This window comes from Stegostoma tigrinum, chromosome 4, assembly GCF_030684315.1.
Source record: "Stegostoma tigrinum isolate sSteTig4 chromosome 4, sSteTig4.hap1, whole genome shotgun sequence".
NCBI lineage: Eukaryota > Metazoa > Chordata > Chondrichthyes > Orectolobiformes > Stegostomatidae > Stegostoma > Stegostoma tigrinum.
This window is the reverse complement of record NC_081357.1, coordinates 85232523-85251663: the sequence shown is the minus strand read 5'-3', so window position 1 is coordinate 85251663 and position 19141 is coordinate 85232523. Positions and strand designations below refer to the sequence as shown.

The window sequence follows — 19141 nt, the reverse complement described above, 5'->3', positions numbered from 1 at the left end:
CAGTCTACGTTCAGCAGACCTTATCTATGATACACAAATCAGATTCCCTCCAGTTAATTTTTGCATTATAGTTATTCCTTCCCAGAATGACTTTGAAACTTAAGAGTTATGGTCACTATCCCCAGAACGCTCATCCACTCAAACTTAAACCACTTGACCGGCTTCATTCCTAGGTTTAGTTCTACCACTGCCCCATTTCTAGTTGGGCAATTCAATTAGTGGCATGAAAAGCTTTCCTGGATGTACTTTAAAAATTCCATTCTGTATGATCCTTTCACCATAATGTGTTCCCAATTATTGTTAGAAAACTTGAAATTCCTAACTATTATAACCTATTTCTCTTGTACCTTTTTTTGACTTACTTACAAATCGGCTCCTCTATCTCCCTCTCACTGTTGGGAAATCTGTTGTTTGATCCCAGCAAAGTAAATGTCCATTTCTTGTATTTCTAAGCTCTACATAGATGGTGTCATTTAAAGACCTTTCCAAGAAATCCCCGCTCATTACTGCAGTGATGGTTTTCCTTAACAATGAAATGCCTCCACTTCTCTTACTTCCCCCGTGCCATTCCATCTGAAACTTCTTCACCCCAGCAATGTCGAACTGCCAGACCTATCCTTCCTTCAACCATGTCTCAGCAATGTAACAGTGTCATATTCCACGTGCTGATCAATGCTCTAAGTTCATCTGCCTTACCGATCCAGCTCCTTACATTAACACTGATCCAATTTAGCTTTCCAGATCGCCAATTTGGCTCATTCTGCCCATGTCTTCTCTACCTGCTGGAATGTGCTGGCATTCACGCTACATCTGATTCGGCTTTGCTCCTGATTTTACATCTGCTGTATGTCCCATCCCCCTGCCAAGTCAGTTTAAAACTTCCCCAACGATTTTGGACCCACTGAGGTGCAACCCATTCGACTTGTACGTGTACCAGCTACCCCAGAAGCTGTCCAAATGATCCAAAAATCTAAAGCCCACCCTTTCACACTGCACAGTGGTTCAGTTGTTAGCACTGCTGCCTCAAAGCGCCAAGGATCTAGGATGATTCTAGCATCATGCAACTGTCTTCAGGGAGTTTGCACACTGTCCCTGTGTCTGCGTAGGTTTCCCTCAGGTTCCTCTCAGTTCAAAAGATGTGCAGCTAAGGTGGATTGGCCAAGCTAGATATCTGTAGTCTGGCGGATGTGCAGGGTAGGTGGATAAGCCATGGAAGAAAGTTACAGGGATAGGGCAGGGAGTCGAGTCCGAGTGGGATGCTCGAGATGGTCGGTGAGGACAAGGGCTGAATAGCCTACTTCCACACTGTAGGGGTTCTACACTACTCCTTTAGGCACAGAGTCATACAGCAGTAAAACAGGCCCTTCAGTCCAAGCCGACCACAATCCCAAAGTGAACTAGTTCCAACTGCCTGCTCCTGGCCCATATCCCTCCAAACCTTTCTTATTCGTGTACTTATCAACTGTCATTTAAATGTTGTCATTGTACCTACATGCACTATTCTATCTTCCTAATCTTATACTCAGTAGTGTGCAGCACTGCAAATAATCTGGAGACTGCAACTTTAATAGTTCCTTCTTTAATCTACTACCTAGCTCGCTGAATGCCTGCTGCAAGACGTCATTTCTTTTTCTCCCCACACTGGTGACATGTGCTGGCTGTTCACCCTCCACCTTCAGAACATATGCGATGTATTTTGATGGTTTCAGTTTCAATAGTTAGTTAGTTAGTTAATAGTTAGCTATAATAGTTAGTTAATTGAAGTCAGTAACTTAAAATGAACCTGTTGCTCAGCAAAATGTGTACAAATTCATGATGCTATTTTAATATTGTATGTACTGTCATGATTGTTTTCTCTTTAAATAAACTTGCAGGATGTTGTGTTGAAATAGATCGGTCATAAATCCTAATCTATCACATAGCCAATGCATGATGTTTGGCACTAATGTGGGGGAGGAGGAGAAGAAGAAAAATCAGTTAGTGAAAACATGGCCTATGCAACAAAAGGAGAATAAACATGAACTTGTAAATCATGTTTTGTGTAGATTTAAAAGCGTCTAATGACACAAATAGTAATTATAAAACCAAAATGTAGCCTTGGTCTCTTCATTAGAGAGGGCATCCGTGCATCCACAGCATGAATCGTTTTACAGTCAGAGTCCTACATGGGACCTAGCACAATGAAGCCAGTATCATCATGCTTGACACCTGCTTAGTATTGTCCAGAGACATTTTGCAAATTACCATTGGGCTGTGACAGCTTTTCACCTTAACAAATGGCATGACAAACTACAAACAGATAAATATCACCAGAGCTGTACTTCATGAAATAGGACTGTTTTGTCTGCAGAAAACACTACGTAGCAGTACTTTGTGGAACAATTAATAATTCAAAACAATTTTGCTTTTCCTTTTGTCCAGAGTACAACAGATTAACAGAAAGATAAGAGCTAGAGTCGATTTTTTGATAAAAATGGAACATTGATTGATGACATTAAAGCATTGCCCTCATCTACATACCTGGTCAGCTCTTCAAAATCTTCAATCAAGTAGAGGTAGCTACAATAGCAACATTTTTAAAAAAATTGAATCTGTACATGAATTGTAAGGCTTAGGAGCGATGTGGATCGAATGCAGGCAGTTGGAACTAGCTGAGTGGACACCATGGACCAGTTTGGGCTGGAGGGCCTTTTTCCGTGCTGTATTAGAACAAAGAACCAAGAAAATTACAGCACAGAAACAGGCCCTTCGGCCCTCGAATCCTGCGCCGATCGACACCCTCTGTCTAAACCTGTCACCTATTTTCCAAGGGTCTGTGTATCCCTTTGTTCCCTGCACATCCATGTAACTGTCCAGATACATCGTAAAAGACACTACCGTGTCTGCGCCTACCACCTCTACTGGTAACACGTTCCAGGCACTCAACACCCTCTGCGTAAAGAACATACCACGCATATCTCCCCTAAACTTCCCTCCTCTCACTTTGAACTCATGACCCCTGTGGGAAAAAGCTTCTTGCTATTCACCTTGTCTATACCCCTCATGACTTTGCAGACCTCAAATCAGGTCCCCCCTCAATCTCTGTCTTTTTAATGAAAAAAATTCTAAGCTTTCTTCATAGCTAGCACCCTCCATACCAGGCAACATCCTGGTGAACCTCCTCTGCAGCCTCTACCAAAAGGAAGTGGATGCTTTGGAATGTGGCAACCAGAACTGCACGCAGTACTCCAAATGTGACCGAACCAAAGTCTTATGTAACTGTAACATGACCTGCCAACTCTTGTACTCAATACCCCGTCCGATGAAACAAAGCATGCCATATGCCTTTTTTACCACCCCATTGACCCGCGTTGTCACCTTCAGGGAACAATGGATCTGAACACCCAGATATCTCTGTTCATCAATTTTCCCTAGGACTTTTCCACTTACTGTATAGTTTGCCCTTGAATTTGATCTTCCAAAATGCATCACCTCGCATTTGCCCAGATTGAACTCCATCTGCCATTTATCTGCCCAACTCTCTAGTCTATCGATATTCTGCTGTAATCTCTGACAGTCCCCTGTCAGCTACTCCACCAATCTTAGTGTCATCAAACTTGCTGATCAGACCATCTACACCTTCCTCCAAATCATTTACGTATATCACAAACAACAGTGGTCCCAGCACAGATCCCTGTGGAACACCACTGATCACAGGTCTCCAATCTGAGAAACTCCCTTCTATTACTACCCTCTGTCTCCTAGGTAGTTTTTTATTCATCTAGCTAGCACACCCTGGACCCCCATGTGACTTCACTTTCTCCATCAGCCTGCCATGGGGAACCTTATCAAACACCTTACTGAAGTCCATGTATATGACATCTACAGCCTTTCCCTCATCAATCAACTTTGTCACGTCCTCAAAGAATTCTATTAAGTTGGTAAGACATGACCTTCCCTGCACAAAACCATGTTGCCTTTCACTGATAAGCCCATTTTCTTCCAAATGGGAACAGATCCTATGCCTCAGTATCTTCTCCAGTAGCTTCCTTACCACTGACATCAGGCTCACTGGTCGATAATTACCTGGATTATCCTTCCTGCCCTTCTTAAACAAGGGGACAATATTAGCAAGTCTCCAGTCCTCTGGGACCTCACCCGTGTCTAAGGACGCTGCAAAGATATCTGTTAAGGCCCCAGCAATTTCCTCGCTTCCCTCAGTAACCTGGGACAGATCCCATCCAGACCTGGGGACTTGTCCACCTTAATGTCTTTTAGGATACCTAACACTTCCTCCTTCCTTATGTCAACTTGACCTAGACTAAGCAAACATCTATCCCTAACCTCAATATCCGTCATGTCCCTCTCCTTGGTGAATACCGATGCAAAGTACTCGTTAAGAATGTCACCCATTTTCTCTGACTCAGCGCATAACTTTCCTTCTTTGTCCTTAAGTGGGCCAATCCTTTCTCTAGTTACCCTCTTGCTCTTTATATATGAATAAATTTCATTTATTTTCAATTCACCCACTCCAAATATATTCATGTTATCCCATAATTTGCTGTTCTCATCCACTGTGCTCCAATTTGGTGTCATCTGTAAGTTTGGAAATTGCGTATTTGATTTCAAAGTCCAAATCATTAATAAAGCAGCTGTGAGCAGCAGGGTCCTTATGTATCTATTCTTCCCATCTTCTGCCACTCTGAATAACTAATCTTTACGCCTACTCTCCATTTTGTCCTGAAATCAGCTACAAATCTATTCTGAAACTTATTCTAATCTTTTTCATTTTTACTACTGGCTATAAGACAAGAGTGTTGAGACAGAAGATGATCATATTGAATAGGGGAACAGGTTGGATAAGCCTTACGGTCTACCTTATATATATAAGAACTAAAAGAACTGCAGATGCTGTAATCGAGTTTTGAGAAAGGGTCACCTGGACCAAAATGGTAACTGATTTTTCTTCACAGATGCTCCCAAACCTAAGCTTTTCCAGCAACTGCTGTTTTTGTTTAGATTTATGATGTTCTTTAAAAAGTAAAAGACAATACATAAACTCATTCTTCTTATTACACTTAGGAGATTCCACTTCGTCTATCCATTCTTTAAGAAATATCCATTGTTCATGCACATCCAGTTTTAAATCTACTGTGTTTAACAACAATGCAAAATAACTCCGTAGGAAAAAAACTGCAACCTCAAAGCAATTCGCTCCAAGATACTCTTTGAGGATAACAATAAGACCGAGGGTAACTATAAAAGATTTGTAGAAAGAGAGTGGATTTGCACTTGGGAACCTAAAAACATAGGAGCCATTTGGCTTTTTGTACCTGCTCTGCCATTAAACAAGATCATTTAATGATTTAGCTGTGCTGTAAACCCAACTTTCCCATGTGCCTGAATAGCCCTTAAATCACTTGTCTTTCAAAAATCTAACTAACTCAGCCTTGAATAAATTCAAAGAAATTGCCTTGACTATTTTTTGGGAAAAATAATTTGACAGACTAGCAATCCTCAAAAAAAATTTCTTAAGGTACTAGTACATCTGATTTTGGGTAGTGAATTTGATCAAGTATTTGACGTTTCTGGAGATTAAATACAGTATTCTGTAGTTATGAACAAGAATTAATTTTGACAAGAAGAAAATAGGAATTTGGGAAAGCAAAACTACAGCCTGAGGACTGCACTGTGCGTCAACCCTTTTCTAGACAATCAAGCATGATACTTTTAAAGATAATTTGCTAATATCCAGAATTTGTTAGTCAATAGCTCAACTTAAAATCAGTGAAGTACGGAAGTAGTTTACAATATGTGCCTATCATAGTTACATGATGGAAGCAGCTGAAGGCTACCATTTTGTTCATTTATACAAAGGGTGCAGCCGGCAGAGATTTGATTATGGTTTCCAAAAAGGGTCTTAGAAGAGTAGGCACTCCCTGCCTAAATGTAACATAAGCCAAAGCTCAACATTCACGTGTCATGTATAATTTGTATCATACATACTTCAGTAAGCGTTGGAGATTTAGGAACCTCCGGATCGGGATGAAGTTTTTTTTTAAAACACGAGTCATTTTACATTTTTTGTTGTAATCACTACTGTAGGAGCTGGATGTGCATGAACAGTGGGTATTCCTCTGGTGTCACCACTTTCTTTGCAAGGTGACAACTGCAAGTTTCTCTCATCCACCAAAGCTAGACTCCAATACTGGGTAATTTTCTGAATGTTTCTGTTTTGTAGTCTAATGTGTTTTGCATGACCAATATAGAGAATGCTCAAGGTATATTAGTTTAGTACCATAGCTACAAATTTATGTTCTACCCAACTCAAATGTAAAGCCACAGGAAATTAGACCTGTGAAGGTGGTGAATAAGGAAGGAGAGCTCTACAAGAAGTCATCCAAATTTTTTTTTTTCTGGAATTACATGGGATTGTAGGGGCCAATCCTCAAATTTATGAAACAGATTTACAGAAAGGCAGAATGAGAGAACCGTGAGAAAGAAGAAGCCTGTTATGTTTACTCCCCTCATTCCTTTCATTTTTAGTTATCATTACTGCTGAGGAACCAATATCACAGGCATAGATGAGGTGTTCCAATCAATCCCTTATGCTAACTAGCCTGTAACTTCTGAAACAAATAGCACTTCTATTCCTCCAATAATGCATTTAGTTTAATTTTTTGTGTTAGTAGACTGGCAGAACTTAAGGAACTGGAGCACACACACAGAGTGTGCATCTCATTTCATCCAACTGTTCATAATCAAAGACAGTCTCTGCAAGCTTTTACATTTGATTAATTAGTATGTTTATTGTGCAGCAATGTTGCAGCAACAAAAAGCAGCAAGCTGAACAACGCTTTCTTCATCTTTACCAAAATGTTCACTCTCAAGCCTCTGTCATGCTGCTCCACGATCACAAAGATTAGAGTGATACCAGTCAATCTTTTCCTCTCCTCTTCATCTTGCCAAACTAGCATGTGAAAATTCTTGACATGCCTCAGCAACTTATTACACGATACACGTTGCATGAAACATACATGATAAAACAAGCTATAGAGCCCATCTAATTAATAATAGTGATTCGCTTCACACAGATTTCTTCACATGTTCCATCTAACCTTAACCACAGTTTTTCACTGCTTTCTTCATCATGTGCTTATTTTGCTTATTAAATGCATTATTTCTGTTCACTTCAAGTTCTCCATGTGGAAGTAAGTTGTACCTTCTAATGATGATCTTGGAACTGTTTCTTACAAATTCATTACTGAAGCTATTAATGACTAGGGCCAGCATGGTGGCTCAGTGGCTAGCACTGCTGCCTCACAGCACCAGGGACCCAGGTTTGATTCCACCCTTGGGCGACTGTGTGTGGAGTTGCATTCTCCCAGTATCCTCGGTTTCCTCCCACAGTCCAAGGATGTGCAGGGTAGGTGGATTGGTCATGCTAAATTGCCCGTAGTGACCAGGGATGTTTAGGTTACATGGGGAAATGCAGAGGTAAGAGGAATTAGTCGGGGTGGGATGCTCTTCGGAGGGGCGGTGTTGACTTGTTAGGCTGAATGGCCTGTTTGCAGACTGTAAGGATTCTATGATTCTATCTTGTATGTTATGTCATTGGCAACATGGCCACAATGAAAAGTTTGGCATCTAAAGCCTGCACTTCACCACAATGCAGTCTGAAGTTATTGCAGACAATTAAAAGATTCCAATTCCACCAACGATCACCCACTGTGGAAAAACACTGCATAGAAACATGGAGCGTACATTAATGTTTTGGGGTAAAAGCTCTGAAAGATGAATGTAGTGTGATAAACATGCAGATTGAGTACAGGGGTTTAACCTGGCAGCAGCTATTAATCAAAAAGTTTGCAAGAACAGATGAAAGACAGAAAAAATGTTGTTCTTGTGTCACTGCAGCTGCATTATTAAACGGTGATTGCAGGACCTCATTTTCCATCTGTTTGGGAACGTGAAGATGTGGCTCTGTTTAAAACATTGCCAGTTTATTACTTGTACAGAATTTTGGAGTGGGATATTCTCCACGATAACATGTTTGAGACACTTTCTGATCTCATGACATACCACAAACAGTTATTCATCCATTCAAGGTCAAATGCGGAATTAGGGTAGCGGTCTTAGTGATGTAAAATCACAACACAATTTGATCGGAGAAATACATTCTATTCTCACTAAAACATTTAAACTTGCCAGTATATAAAAAGGAAGAAAGGAGCCAAAGTGAGCACAGGCTGAGGAAATAATAATGGAAAACCAGGAAATGGAAGGGAGTTGAATAAAGAGATAACAAAGTGTGGAGCTGGATGAACACAGCAAGCCAAGCAGCATCTTAGGAGCACAAAAGCTGATGGTTCAGGCCTAGACCCTTCATCAGAAAAAAGGGGGATGGGGACAGGATTCTGAAATAAATAGGGGGCGGGGGGGTGGAGAGAAGAGAGGCGGACTGAAGATGGATAGAGGAGAAGATAGGTGGAGAGGAGAATCAGCCAGTCCGGGGGAGGACAAACAGGTCTAGGGGGCGGGATGAGGTTAGTAGGTGGGAAACGGAGGTGCGGCTTGAGGTGGGAGGGGGGGATAGGAGAGAGGAAGAACAGGTTAGGGAGGCGGGGATGAGCTGGGCTGGTTTTGGGATGCGGGGGGGGGGGGGGGGGGGGGTCCAAATTGATACCATTGGGCTGCAGTGTTCCCAAGCGGAATAGGAGTTGCTGTTCCTGCAACCTACAGGTGGCATCATTATAGCACTGCAGGAGGTCCAGGATGGACACGTCATCTGGGGAATGGGAGGGGAGAGCTGAAAAGGTTCGCTACTGGGAGATGTACATGTTTATTGTGAACCGAGCATAGGTGTTCTGCAAAGCCGACCCCAAGCCTCCACTTGGTTTCCCCGATGTAGAGGTAGCCACACTGGGTACAGTATACTACATTGGCAGATGTGGAGATGAACCTCTGCTTAATGTGGAGAGTCATCTTGGGGCCTGGGATGGGGGTGAGGGAGGTGGTATGGGGGCAAGTGTAGCACTTCCTGTGGTTGCAGGGCAAAGTGCTGGGTGTGGTGGGGTTGGAGGGGAGTGAGGAGCAGACAAGGGAGTCGTCTCTCCGGAAGGTAACAAAGGGTGGGGTTGGAAAAATGTCTTTAGTGGTGGGGTCAGATTATAGATGGCGGAAGTGTCGGAGGATGATGCGTTACCTCCATCGTCCTTCAAAAGTAGAGGAGACTAATAGCAAATCCAAAAATGTTGAACAATCAAGGGGTTAAAATTCAGACAGGAAATAAACAATAACTATCACAAGAGAAAATATACTAGCGAAACCAAAATCGGGCTAGAGGCTAAATCAGTCCCTTGGACCTGATGGGTTGCATCATAGATCTTACGGAGCAACTGCAGAGATAACAGATGCAATAGTATAAATCTTTCCAGAAACTTACAATGTGACCCTCCAAAAGGGAGACAAAGGAAAATGACAGCTGTAGCCATTCGATGCTCAGAAAATGTTAGGCTCTTTAACAAAAGATGCCAACGCAAAGTATTTGGAAACACATAATATAATTGGTCAGCAAAACTTCACAATGGGGAAATCATGCCTGACAAATTTCTTACAGTTCTTTGGGGCGGTAAGAAGCAAGATAGATACAGGGAGGTGGTTTCTACTTGTGGGCAGTCTAGGACCAGAGGGCCACAATCTCAGAGGAAAGGATCGCCCATTTAACACAAAGATGAGGAGGAACTATTTGTCTCAAAATACAGCCAATCTGTGGAGTTCTTTTACATAGAGGACTATCAAGGCTGGTTTGTTAAGCATATTTCAAGGCTAAGATTGACACGATTTTTCATCAGTAAGGGAATCAGCAGTTCTATGGAAAATCAAGAAGTCTGTGGATTATCAGATCACTAAAAACAGTACTGAATAGCTAAACAGTCTCGATGGAATAAATGGCTTATTTCTGTACCTAGTCTTATGGTCTGTTAATTTTCCTCTTGTCACCCTTCAAGTAGATTTTTCTTTTCAATATTATTATCCTTTCATGAATTATCAGCCTGTAATTATCATTTTATTTTGTATTCACAAATCATATAGATTACATTCACAAGTGAAATGTTCTTCATTGAAAAATTTTGGTATAGCCTGATTCAGTTAACCGTAGGCTCTGAAGTCAGAGATCTACCAAACAAAAGAAAGGACTATTGGCCCAACACATCCACACTAATTCAAAACTATTTTAATACCATTTTACAATACTTGGCCCATAGCTTTGTGCCTTGGCATTGCACGTGCACATTTAAATATTTCATAAATATTAACTGTTTCTGCCTCTACCACTCTATATTCGAAATATATTAAGTGCAGTTGTCTGCCTATACTCAACTGTCACAACTATTTCTGTGAATATTACTGAACTACTGTCATGGTCAAATTTTGCACAGTTACAACAGCTTCATGTTAATTGCAGTAAATTGTAATATATTTCTCAGTAGATTAAAAAGTGAACCCTAATCAAAACTTGATTTTTTAAAAAAGGATAGCAGCATATAATGATCTTAAACTGTTTCACTATATCTTCCTGAGAGAGAAGGGTGAGCAGAAAACTGCAGCTATTAATACAAATGGTATGGTCTTGGATTGGCAGTAATCAATATTGCCCCAAGATAAAAAGGATTTCCCCAGAACAATTCTAGCACTATTGAGCTGAAGAATAGATATTTCCATTTCATATACTTGACATAGAATTTTGGTACAGAGCCTGTTTTCGCTGCATTACTGCAGAGGGGGAACCAAAGACTAGTCAGGCACTTTTCCAGGATGGGGTGCTTGAAGGAAATAACTTGTTACGGTTTTGTATTTTTTCAGCTACGTCTGGGACAAGAGCCAGTTTGTCTAGATAAAACCACGTGTTGACTCAGCCTTTAGTCATTCCATGGTAGAAAAATTGAAAAATGTTCAAAACCAGATGGGATCAACTGGCAGTTCCAAAAATCAAAACATTCTATACTGTCCATTACATTCTATGTTCTTCAGTCACTTATTTCACCAAAATTTATGCAGATCGCTCTCACACATATTCTGCCTTATATGAGCACTCTATTTTAAGCATTGCCAAGCCATTCTGATTAAAAGCACCCTCCTCCTGAGTTAAATTCCATATTCCCTCTAATTATATATCAAAAGACTGACAAATTGATCAAAACCAGTTCCATCTTTGGAAGTAACTCAGCATTGGGCATGCAGATTATGCAGTTATGTGGTGTTGTGCATCCTGAGCAGGACCCTGATTCCTCAGAGCATTGAACTTGTATACATTACCTTGGGTTAATACTGCAGTGCAATGCTGGAGAGATTATCTTCCATATAAGGTATTATACTGTGATTCTTGTCAGCTTACGTAGTGAGCAGACGAACAGATTTTTCCCCTGTGTTCTGGCTTTTAAAAAATCCCTTTGTGAACACTGCCATAAACAAAATATCGAGGTTTGTTCATTACTTTTTTGACAGATTCAATGTCTGCATTTCTAAAGGAAACAGGCAAAGCAATCCTGAGAAAGGCATCATATATAATGAAAGTGCTAGAGTTTTACTTTGCACAGATGCTGTAATTGTAGTCAAATCTCATATGAGACCAATAAGTCAGACTACTGAGACGAGGAAAAAAGAAACAAATAAAACAATTTTTGGCTCAACTTAGCATTTTAAAAACAAATACACACACTCATTCAGTAGACAAAATTTCATGCTTCATTCAAATAAACTTACCCAATTAAGAGGAGGATGGAACAGATAAACACAAAACCCAGGGTGTATTTCAGTGAGTTCTTCACTTGCTGAAAAGAAGAGAGGCAATTATTGTCATTCGTTATTTACAGAAATGACCTGGATGCAAATGTACAAGGCATGATTACAAAATTTAGGATGATATCATTGACAGCGAGGAAGGTTATCAAAAATTAGAGAGGGATCAGATGGGTAAGTGGGCTGAAGATTGGCAAATGCAATTCAGTACACATAAGTATGAGGTGTCGCACTTTGGAAAGTCAAGCCAAGGTAGTGCTTATGCAGTAAATGATAAGGTCCTGAGGCACATTGTGGAACAGAGGGACCTAGGAGTACAAATATGTAGTTCTTTCAAAGCGGCATCACAAGTGGACAGGGTGGTGTAGAAGATATTTAGTATGCTGGCCTTCATTGGTCGAGGTATTGAGTATGGGAGTCGGGATGTTATTTTACAGTTGTACAGTCATTCATGAGGCCACACGGAGCATTGTGTCCAGTTTTGGTCATCCTGTTATAGGAAAGAGTGCAAAGATGATTTACGAGGATGCTGCCAGGACGAGTAGGCCAGACTTATTGGGAGATGTTGGCCAGGATAGGACTTTATTCCTTGGAACGTATGAGAATGAAGGAAGGGTGACATTGAGGTGTATAAAATCATGAGGGGCAAAGATAGAATAAATGCACATAGCCTTTTTCCCAGGGATGGGGAATTGAAAACTAGAAAGCATAGGTGTTGGTGGACAGGGGAAAGGTTTAATAAGGACCTGAGGAGCTACTTTTTCATGGAGAGTGGCGCATATATGGAATGGGCTGCCAGAGAAAGTGGCTGAGGCAGGTACAATAGCAACATTTAAAACACATTTGAATAGGTACATGGATGGAAAGGGTTTAGAGGTATACAGGCCAAAATGCAGTTGAGATGGCACTATGGTCAGCATGGACTAGTTTGGGACGAAGGGCCTGTTGCTATGCTGTATTATTGTGACTCTAATTGTTGTAGTATGATCAACCATGGACAAAAATTGCAGATATCAAAATTTAAAACATTTTTATGTTTAACTGGATGCACCGTAAAGAAAGAAACCTCAAATGCAGGCTAAAATAAAACAAAGAACTGCAGATGCTTAAGATCTGAAACAAATACAAATTGTCGGCAAACCTCAGCAGGTCTGCAGGACTGTGGGGAGAAACTTGATTTCATATTTCAAGAACGGTGACTGTTCATTAGAACTGACAGCAGATATGAAACAGTGCTATTTATCCTGGAGGCAAGGTATGTGTGCACGTGTAGATGGAGGTGACCAGATTGGCTGAGACAGAGTCAGAGATTGAGAGAGAGAGATTATAAAAGGGGTAGGCTGATGAGGGCATTGTTGACTGTAGGCCAGGAGAGAAAGGAAGCTAACTGAATTATAATCAGAGCTGAGAACAGCATGGAATGAGTAGGCTTTCCTACTCTTAGTTTTCATTGCTACTTATTCAGCTTCCCTTTTGTCCCAGCCTACCATCCACAATTCCCTGGCCAGGTTGTTCCTACCCTACTTTCGTCCTCTCATTTTTTCTGTCTCATGTACGTATCTGTTTTCCCCTTAAATACCTCAAAAGTAAATCATCTCATCTTTTGGCACTCCTTCAGTCTATTTTTACAGTTTCATTTTATTTACATATAAAAAAATAGCAGTGAGATGTAAAAAGACAAAGAAAAAGATCTTAAATCTAGATCAGACATATTTGAACTTTTTTCCTTATTATGGGATGCAAAACATTGTCAATTTGGAAACAATGATCACAGGTACAAAGTTCAAAGTTCAATTTCATCAATTCGCATTCTTCTCATTGTTTCAGGTGTTCCTTTCTCAGACTTACCATCAATGAGGCAAAAATGCCAAGGAAAAGCTAGCTGCAAATCTTCCATCCACAGAATTTAAACAGGGTAAAATCAGAAAAGATAAAATTTTATGAACAATTGGAACTAAGCTGTTAGAACTCAAGACACCACACAGCCCACAAGCAGCTAATAGGTCACCCAAATCTAAACAATATTTCGTAGTGGTGGCTTGAGCCATCCGGAAAATCTGCTTTAGGATTGTTGTTGGGGTTACAAGCAAAGATTAGTCATAAAGTATAATTAATACTTACAGTTAAAAAAGTTCTTGGTTAGAAGTCAGCTGCATTGCCAACACACAGTGGGTTATGTTCTCTTCAATTCAGTACCCCAAAGAAAGTTAATGTTGTGTGCAGCATTAAGTCTTCTGTTCTTGAAAGTTAGAGTTTTACAGTATGAAAAAGAGGCACTTTGCCCACCATCAAGCACCTAGCTATCCTTGTTCCATTGTCTAGCACTTGACCTATAGCCTTGTATGCAACATTTTTAAAATATAATTTGAAGGATAGAATGTTTGAGGCATCTTTTAAAATCTAACATTGCTTGTAATTACCACGAGATAGTAGACTATAAAAAAGATCACATCCCAATTCTTAAAGCCTTAAATATTCAATGGACAACAGGTTTAGACAGCTGCAAAACTCTTCATGCCTATAACTGGAAGAATATTATTATTTCAATTCACATACAGTAATGGATTAAAAGCAGGAATCATCCTTCAACGAGGCATTTCTACTTTTCCCATATGAAGGACATTTCTCCTTGAATGCCCAACAGAACTCATTCTGATATGCAGAGTAGCAAATGTCTCGCTGTCAACAGCAGCATCTGCCTACTAATGTACCAAGTTACAGGAATGCGGAAGCACACAACTATAATTTCAGTTTAGCAGTATTTCATTCAACTACAATAGGAGGCATTTTTTTTGAGGGACACGTGATTACATCACAACACCAAACAGCTTCACAATGGCCAAGTAGTATAACCGGAAATAATGAGGTCATAGATCCAGTTTGGTCTAACCGTCCATGCCAACCAGGTATGCTAAATTAATCTAGATCAATTTGCCAAGCATTTAGGCCACATCTCTAAGCACTTCACATACAATTGCCCATACAGATGCCTTTTAAATGTACCAGTCTCTATGACTTCCTCTGGCAGCTCATTAGATACTCACACTACCCTCTGTATGAAAAAGTTGGCCCTTTAGGTCCCTTTTGAATTTTTCCCCTCTCACCTTAAACCTATGCCCTTTAGTTTTGGACTCCACTACCCTGGGGAAAGGACCTTGGCTATTCACAGTATCTATGCTGTTTACGATTTTATAAACAGCTTTATAGTCACAACTCAGCCTATTCAAACTCTCCCTCTGGATCAAACCCCCAATCCTGTCAACATCCTCGTAAATCTTTCTCGAACCCTTTCAAGTTTTACAACATCTTTCCTACTGCAGTGAGACTAGAAGTTCATATAATGAAGAACTAACGAACAACAGCAATGAGATAACAGATCATAGAAATAAATAAATTTCCTGGTTTATGCAGGCTTTTCAGCCAACGAGTCCACACCGACCCTCAGAACATCCCAAAGACCCATCTCCCATAACCCACCTAATCTACACGTCCCCGAACACTACGGGCAATTTAGCACGGCCAATCCACCGAGCCTGAGCATCTTTAGACTGCGGGACGAAACCAGAGTAGCCGGAGGAAACCCACGCAGACACAAGGAGAATGTGCAAACTCCAGACAGTCGCCCAAAGGTGGATTCAAACCCGGGCCCGTGGTGCTGTGAGGCAGCAGTGCTAACTAAGCCACTGTACTGCACCGAGACATCTGACAGAATTGGAAGATCTACTGCACAAAGGGCAGCACGGTGGCTGAGTGGTTAGCACTGCTGCCTTACAGTGCTAGGGACACAGGTTCATTCCCAGCCTCAGGTGACCGTCTATGTGGAATCTGCACATTCTTCCCACGTCTGCATGGGTTTCTTCTGGGTACTCTTGTTTCCTTCCACAGTACAAAGATGTGCAGGTGAGGTGAATTGGCTATGCTGACAGTGTCTAGGGTGGAAAATGCAGGGATAGGTCAAGGGGTAGGTCTAGGTGGAATGCTCTTTGGAGGGGTAGAGAGGACTTGATGGGCCGAATCGTCTGCTTCCACACTGTAGGGCTTCTATGATTAAATCTATGATAAGCAAGTCAAATCACAGCCTGGCACAGTTATTACCACATCACCATAATCTTACATACAACGTTGTTGACTGCTCCATCATCACTTTTAGGCAAGTGTAATAACAAGACAGACTCAAAGTCCCACAGGCTGTATTGCTTCTCTGGTACCAAGCTGAAGGGTATCTCGCCCAGGCTACACAGGAACTTAAGTGGTCATGGTCTAAGTGAATAACAGTAACAAAGACAAGGATAAGAAAGAGGTTTCGTTGATGGAATATGAACAGCTAAGTTAAAAGGCAGAACCACAAAGGTAATAAAGTGTCTTTGCCATCAGGGGCCTCAAGAAGTCAAATGTCCTGGCTTATTAGGTTGCCGCACTGATCACCCACCGAAAATCTTTCAGAGCTTCTACAATGGTTTCCTCGTCAAATTTTGGAGGCGAACTTGGAGTACTGCTAGACCAAGGTGAGCATCCTCCATGAAGCTGCTTTTGTGAGCATCAAAATCCTGCTTTTGAAGAAGCAACTCCAATGACCTGTTCATTGCGCCCAGATGCACCACAACCAGACAGGTTCTCTCCACCCAACTGCCCTTCCAATGTTCAAAGGACAACCAAAGGAAAAGATATAAGGATACGGACAAGGACACCCTGAGGCATGTTGACATTGACACCAGTTAGAATGGTTGGCTGCTCAGTATGGCACCTCTCATCCATTGAGGCACACGCCTTTGAGGCGCAGCAACCCAATCACAAAGTGGAATTGCAGCAGTACAGGGAAGAGAACGAAGCCAAATCCAGGAAAACGTGACTTCCACTGCCACACGCCCCAATTGAAGAACAACACATGGCTCCAAATTTGGCTCCTCAGTCATCTGAAGTGTCAGCAGTCTGACAGACATTATCTTAGACTCAAAGGGACCACTGCCAACAAAAACAAAGAGCAAAACAGGGTAACTAAGATAGATAGTGGAATGCGTGGCTCACAGATTCAAGAAAGAGAAATAGGTTGCAACTCACTGAACACTAGCGCCAATGTTCAAGAAAGAAGGGACAGCAAACTTTTTACTCATGCGCATCTCTGGGACCAGAAGTGAACTGCTTGATCAACTAGAATATTTGATCAGAAGTCCACATAATCAATGCAAAAACACACACCAAGCAATAGAAATGTAATGCAGAGAGTGTACTCACAGTTATTTACAACATGAATCACTTAAATAATCATGCAACTTTGCCTGAAAACAAAACTTACAGGCAGTCACCTTCTCACTCACACCCTCAACTGACTACTTGGCCATTGTGGATATCGCAATAATATAAAAAAAAACTTACTGTATTTCAGGCATACAATTATTAGTTTATGAGTGCCAGTTCATAAGGTGCCACTTAAAACAGTTTGCTGTACTTTATTATAGTACTTTGTACTATAACATAATGTCTAACCAAATCATCTCAATAGGGCTGAAGAGCAGGCTAAAACTAAGTAACGAGAGATTTGGTAAATTAAAGAAAAAGGACAGGACAATAGTAAAAGGGTAGCGGTAGAAGCCATTATAATGAGCATCACAGCAACAAACACAGTGATATAAACATAAAAGAGCGCAGAGAGAAAATAGATGTAGAGGGAAAAATAGTAAAAAAAGACAGAACTCTGTCTGAAAGTATGCATCATTTGTGACAAGGTGAATGTAATAATAGTCCAAATAGGAATTAAAGAATATGATGTAACAACTGTTAGAAAGACATGGGGCAAGATTTTTAAGATGGTGGAATTTTCTGACATGCCACTCTGGGAATTTTAAAATCCCCAAGACACCACACCTACAAACCCGCCAGTTGAACACTGTAAAAGTCCGCACATGGTTGCAAAGTGATTGACCAGGACTTTTGATATTTCTGAAGTAAAAACAATTCATAAGGAAGAGTCATTTACTCCTTTAAAGCATGTTCCATTGGAATCATGGAGCAGAGAAATATTGGATAAACTCAGCAACTGTGGCACAATCTACGGACAAAAAAAAACCCAATGACCCTGACAAGTGGGAGGTGATGCACTATGAAAGAAGTAACAAGACAAGGAAGCACTCAATAAAAAAGAAAGGGCAGTCGGAAGATCAGAGGAATCTTAGGGTGTTTGTCCACAAATCCCTTAAGGTGGCAGGGTAGGTTAATAAAGAGTTAAGTAGGCACTCATGTCATGTCATAGATTACAAGAGGAGGGAGGTTATGTTGGCATGGTACAAAATTTTGGTTAAGTCACAGTTGGAGTATTGTGTGAAGTTCTGGTCACCGCAGTATAGGTAAGTTGTTCTTGCTCTGAAGAGACAGCAGAGAAGATTCGCAAGCATGTTGCCTGGGATGGAGCAGTTTAGCCATTAATAAGCTTGGATTATTTTCTTCAGAGTAGGCAGAGAGGTGGCCTGATTGAAGTGTATAAAATAATGACAGGCATACACAGAGTGGATAGAAATCAGCTGCTCGAGCTCATCAAATAAGAATAAGGAGGCACAATTGTAAGGTGAAAGACAAAACAATTTTCCTCCAAACTCCTCTAAACTTTTGTCCAGGTTCCCACCATTCTCTGGGTGAAAACAATTTTAGTCAAGTCTCCTCTAAACGTTTTTCACCCAAAGGATGGTGGGAATCTGGACTGCACTATGTGGCCGTGTAGATGAGATGGGAAACCTCAGCTTTTAAACAGCTACCTGGACGAACATTTCAAAATGTCATAACTTTCAAGGCTATGGACCAAGTGCCGCAAAGTGGGACTATTGTAGATTTAGAGTTGTTCTTTGTTGGTGCAGACTTGATGGCCAAAAGACCCCTTCTGTACTATGAGATTCTAGTTACTGTTGAGTCTAGTAGGACTCTTCCTCAAAAAACTAAGTGAAATCATGGCTCACATGGGCCTTCACACAATCCAGCTTTCACAGGTCCATAGCATTTTATATGCTTGTTGAACAAAAACCTTTTAATGTCAGAGGTAAACTGAATTAATTGTACTACTATCTACTGCTTTCTGTGAAGTGTGTTCCACACTGGTATTATCCTTTGCCTATAGAAGGATTTCCTAACTTCTCTACTGAATGATCTGACTCAGATTTTAAGATTACATCCACTTGTTAACTACTACACCAACAAAAGTTCTTCTTTTTGACCTATAAAATACTTCTTTAAAAGATCTTAAAATTCACAATCAAGCAATATTTGATCAAAATACTCATGGAAAACAAGCCTTGTAATCCACCTATCACTATAGTGATAAAATATGGATTACTGTTTTTTGAATTCCATTCCCTGATTTTTAATGTCTGGCTCT

The 19141-nt window shown here is 40.8% G+C and overlaps 1 protein-coding gene across 6 annotated transcripts in view; it reads right to left on the bottom strand.

Moving 5' to 3' along the window:
* The window catches only part of lmbrd1 (LMBR1 domain containing 1), a 237119-nt gene that overhangs the window by 165760 nt on the left and 52218 nt on the right, over positions 1-19141 (bottom strand). For all 6 annotated transcript variants that reach the window (XM_059645506.1, XM_059645504.1, XM_048531634.1 and 3 more), the window contains one exon: positions 11746-11813. In XM_059645506.1, coding sequence (XP_059501489.1) covers positions 11746-11813 — 68 coding nt within the window. The remainder of the gene's footprint in view (positions 1-11745; positions 11814-19141) is intronic.